We start from the raw sequence: 4,464 nt of genomic DNA, 5'->3' as shown, positions 1-4,464 counted from the left end.
CTTTACACATATCAACAACCCTGTGAAGTAGGTACAATGTGTGCAGTTTGTGACTTTGAACCACCCCGATAGGCTGTAGTGTGCATCGTGCTGACGTACAGTACAAACATGACCGCTTAGACGAGGTCGATGAACACAGGGATATGACGTATCTGTTGGCTGGTTCACGTTCGGCACTATCCCACAGCTTGCCTACTGTGTTGTTTCCCACGCCAGTTCCAACACAAACAACCAAATGGGGGAGTGCCGACTCCTTGCAAACCGCACACTTGATTGACTTGATGTTACCACGGCGTTGCAGAACCTAGAGTGAGATTCCGGCAGTTGGCTGGGACAGGTGTTCTGTTTTCTACGTCCTAGTACTATTAGTAATACTACTAGTAATACTATGCCTGTTCGTGTCGGTTCGCCAAGGGTCGGTACCCGGTGGCCTCGGTTGAGGACCACCTGTGTCATGGCGGGACTTGGATTAAGTCGCCCACCACAACACCCCCCCAAAGCATGTCCCGCAGGACACACTTGGGCCTCGCTAATTCTTCGCCCTCGCTCGCTTCATTGCCTTGCGCAACGCATCGCCTTCGCTCGCTGTCTTCACGCCTTCAACGTAGTTCTTCACCACGGCCGGGCATTCATACATGAGCTTCTGCAGCGGTTCCCATGAGGACTCGATATCTTCAAAACCTTCCCAAAGCACTTGCAGCATGAAGTCTTTCACATCCGGGACAAACTTGTGTCCCGCGATGGACTTGACCTTCAGCATGATCCCTTTCTCGGAAACGTGTTCGAGGATTTCTTCGGTCACTTCAAAGCTGTCTTCGGCGTAGAGCTTGACTCTTGACGCGTGTGCTTCCCGCAGTTCATGAGTCACCAAGTGCTCCAACACGACGGAGAATTCGCCCACTTCCTTGACTCGGTAGGGCCGTCCAGGTTACGAGCAGCTTAGGGTGATAACGTTCGTCGACGCGGGACCAGAGCACATAGTCGCCCTCGCTGACATTGCATTGTTCGTATTTCTCGGTCGCTTTCACCGCACGCATCGCACTCTTGTCTAGGACTTCTTTGTGCATGCCTTGCAGGCTAGCACGCAGCTTGTCTAAGTTTTTGGGATGTCCTTGACCGTCCAGTCGCTCTCTCGGAGTTCCTTGTTCATGCCCACCACGACGACATCCAGGGGAGTCGCTGGGTTTAAAGCTGTGAACAGCTCCATCGGCGACTTGCTCGTCAGTGATGCTGCCGGTGTTTGGTTGAGGTTGGCGTGGACCACCGGCAATAGGTAGTCCCATTCTTGTTCGGCTAGCTGGTACTCTCGCAGCATGACCCGCATCACTTGGAGGATGTCGCGGTTCATCCGCTCAACCGTTCCATTGCGCCAGGGGCAGTAGGCCAAGGTTAGGTCATGATGGACCTTGAACTTGTGGGCTAGCGCCTTCATGGCCACGTTTTTGAAATGGGTTCCTTGGTCGCTGACCCATACTTGTGGCATTCCGAACCGCTTCGTCCAGTCCACCAGGGCATCCACACATACTTGTCTCGTGGGGCCATCGCATGCAATGAGCTTGCAGTAGTGGGTAAGATCGTCTTTGAGTACCAGCACGTATTTAGTGCCACTGAATGCTTCGCCCATGTAGAGGTAGTCGAAGTGGATTCCTTCGTTGGCTCTTTCTCGTGCCATCTCGGAGCATACGGTCGATGGACCACCCGGTGGATAGTAGCCACCAACGCTGCATGTCCACGGTGCCCGGCGCTGCCGCAGCGGGCAACGACGATGATCCGTTGGATCAGGTCGTTCGCCGCACTCGGTAGCCATAGCCGCTCATCCACTTGCCACAGTCCGCCCACCACAGTAGCTCGCTTTGGTTTGGTTGCGCCATGCTGGTCTTGTGCGTGACGGATGTCCACCACAAATGGCCACACAAAGTCCTTGTCCAGCGGCCGAAGTTTCGGTTGTGCCGGTGGGGGGACTTTGTGTGTTTTGACATTCTTTGACCAGCCATGGCCCCGACGTATTTTGACCCGTTTGGTCGCCAGACTTGGTGTCGGCTGACCCCAACGGCTCATCATATCCGCCCAAAGGTTGTGGATGCCGTCGATGTGTATGATTTCATAACGATAGCCGCCAATAATGGCAGCCCATCGCATGAGTTTGCCGCGTGTGTGCGCCTTCCATCCTTCGCCTGTGGCAAATACATGGATGAGGTTCTTGTGGTCACAGTACATCTTGAACCCCGTAGGTCGCATAACCATGTAATTGAGCTTCTCGCACACACGCGCAATAAGGCAGGCCTCCTTTTCGATGACTGACCACGCCTTCTGAGCGCCCGTAAACATCCCCGACTGACACAAGAGCAGTTCGTGACGTCGTTATTGGACTGGGCTGTCATCATCGAATCATCGAATGCCAGCACTTGAGTTACCACAATCGACCATCCATGATTGCTCGCATCCGTAAACAAACACATCGTGTCGTCATCACGCGGGTGAGACAGTTCCACCGATGATCATAGCTTGGACTTCACGGCGTCAAACGCTAGCTTCTCGCCGTCGGTCAGTTCCAACTGAACACCAGACGCGATCCGCTTCTACTTGCCCCTGCCTTCGAGGGCCTTCGTCATTGCTCTCAGTTCCGTAGGTCACTCGAACTAAAGTATACTTTGTGTTGTTTCCAACGCCAGTGCCAGCACAAACAACCAAATGGGGGAGTGCCAACTCCCTGCAAACTGCACACTTGATTGACTTGATGTTAACACGGCGTTGCAGAACCAAGAGTGAGATTCCGGCAGTTGGCTGGGACAGGTGTTCTGTTTTCTACGTCCTAGTACTATTAGTAATACTACTAGTAATACTATGCCTGTTCGTGTCGGTTCGCCAAGGGTCGGTACCCGGTGGCCTCGGTTGAGGACCACCTGTGTCATGGCGGGACTTGGATTAAGTCGCCCACCACAACCCCTACGTTATCCTCGCTCATCTACTAGTACGTCCTACGTACCGCTCATTTACGTTTGGAGCCGACCATGCCAATCATCCATGAAGCGAAATTGGTAATTTAGCATGTTCAAGTGTTTTGATTGGCAACTGTGTGTGAATAGGTATTCCCAGTCAGAGCGCTAATAGTAATACGAGCCTACGATGATGCGAAAGTCGTGTACTTTCGCATTACCTACTGCTACATGTAGCTTCATTACAGTATACTGGTAGAGGTTATGCATACTGCCTACATCATCGTGATGCCACTGGCATAAGAGAGAAAACGAGGTCACCAGTGCCGAGGGAAAAGTGCAACCGCGCGCCGGGCGCGGCAGACGCGAAAATCAGGCAACGCATGGACAGGCCTAACCCCGCCAGCGCCAACAAGAATGCGATCGAGTACCTGCGTTGGAGCGTGGTCATCGGGTCCGACTCGGTTGGTCTGGGCTCGGTCACGCAGAAGGTTCCGATGGAGGACACAAACGACACGGCGGACTCGATCGCGCCTTCTTTGTCGAGGGAAGTGGCACCGACAATCTTGACCTCGACGCTCTCAAACAAAAACGTCGGCGCTGTGCCCAACGCAGTCGACGACCATGTATCTAACCAAGTCGGCAATCACCGACGGGTTGCGCGGGTCGTCTTCGGGGATGCCCTGCTCCACCTTGCCGACGAGATCGGCGCCGACCTCGGCGGCCTTGGTGTAGATGCCCTGCCCAATTGCACGAGCAGCACCACGACCGACGAGCTAAACCCGAGCATGGGCATGGGGATATCCGTGGCACTCATGACGGGCGTGAACGCGGCACTTAGCAGCACGTGTTGAATGCTCACGCCCACCACGAATAACGTGATGTCGAGGATGGCGGAAAACGCGCCGCCGCGGAAGCAGTTGAGAAGCGCCTCGCCGTACGAACGATACGCGGCGTTCTCTTCCATAAAGGTGTGCGTGCCTTCGTTGGCCTTTAGTGTATATTGAATGGGAATTATTATAAAGATTGCATGCTGTACTGTATTTGACTATGTTGAACAGTACTTTTGTATATTATTTTAGATTATATAACTCTTCCGGATAGCATAGGTCTGGAGGGTGATATCTTGACGAAAAAGTCCTAGGATAGGGATTTTCGGGGCTGAACTTATGTTTGGACTTATTGAGACCCCGATAAAACCAACGGGTGGGAGTATAAGTCCAAAATTGGTCCTATCTAAGGGTTATCCGTATAAATCAGACCTTTAAGTCTGACGAGTGGAGATGCTCTCAATAGACCAACATTGAGACAGTTATTACTCAAAGCGTAGTACCTTCTTGTTTTGTCTTTGTTTTGTAAAACTTTACTCCGATACTCCGATGGCGTCATCTTCCAAAGACAAGTGGTCGAAGCTAAATTTACGTAAGGAATGTACAACTAACATCAGTACTACCTAAAATCACTACTACCTGATGGTTTCGGTTGATTGGGACCGACACATGAGCTTCCATGTCACAATGAGGTCGAA

At 52.4% G+C, this 4,464-nt stretch overlaps 3 protein-coding genes across 3 annotated transcripts in view; all 3 read right to left on the bottom strand.

Annotated features, from left to right (window-relative positions):
* Positions 1–456, bottom strand: part of H257_14844 (hypothetical protein) — a gene marked incomplete at both ends in the record, with an annotated part of 1,487 nt that extends 1,031 nt beyond the window's left edge. Inside the window, one exon of the mRNA XM_009842745.1 lies at positions 424–456. Within this exon, the coding sequence (XP_009841047.1) occupies positions 424–456 (33 nt within the window). The remainder of the gene's footprint in view (positions 1–423) is intronic.
* Positions 457–529: 73 nt separating this feature from the next.
* Positions 530–1,067, bottom strand: H257_14843 (hypothetical protein; the record flags this gene model as incomplete). Its single annotated transcript, XM_009842744.1, has 2 exons — positions 530–904; positions 933–1,067. 2 exons carry the CDS (start codon positions 1,065–1,067, stop codon positions 530–532), a joined length of 510 nt encoding a protein of 169 aa, XP_009841046.1.
* A 2,149-nt stretch (positions 1,068–3,216) lies between these two features.
* H257_14842 (hypothetical protein) lies at positions 3,217–3,903 on the bottom strand (the record flags this gene model as incomplete). The annotated part of the gene is made up of 3 exons (XM_009842743.1): positions 3,217–3,516; positions 3,572–3,676; positions 3,700–3,903. The coding sequence occupies 3 exons, from the start codon at positions 3,901–3,903 to the stop codon at positions 3,217–3,219; spliced, it is 609 nt and encodes a 202-aa protein (XP_009841045.1).
* Between the last annotated feature and the right edge of the window lie 561 nt (positions 3,904–4,464).

Source organism: Aphanomyces astaci (assembly GCF_000520075.1).
Source record: "Aphanomyces astaci strain APO3 unplaced genomic scaffold supercont1.63, whole genome shotgun sequence".
NCBI classification, from domain to species: domain Eukaryota; phylum Oomycota; class Saprolegniomycetes; order Saprolegniales; family Verrucalvaceae; genus Aphanomyces; species Aphanomyces astaci.
The sequence above is the reverse complement of the archived record's forward strand: the minus strand, read 5'-3'. Positions and strand labels throughout refer to the sequence as shown.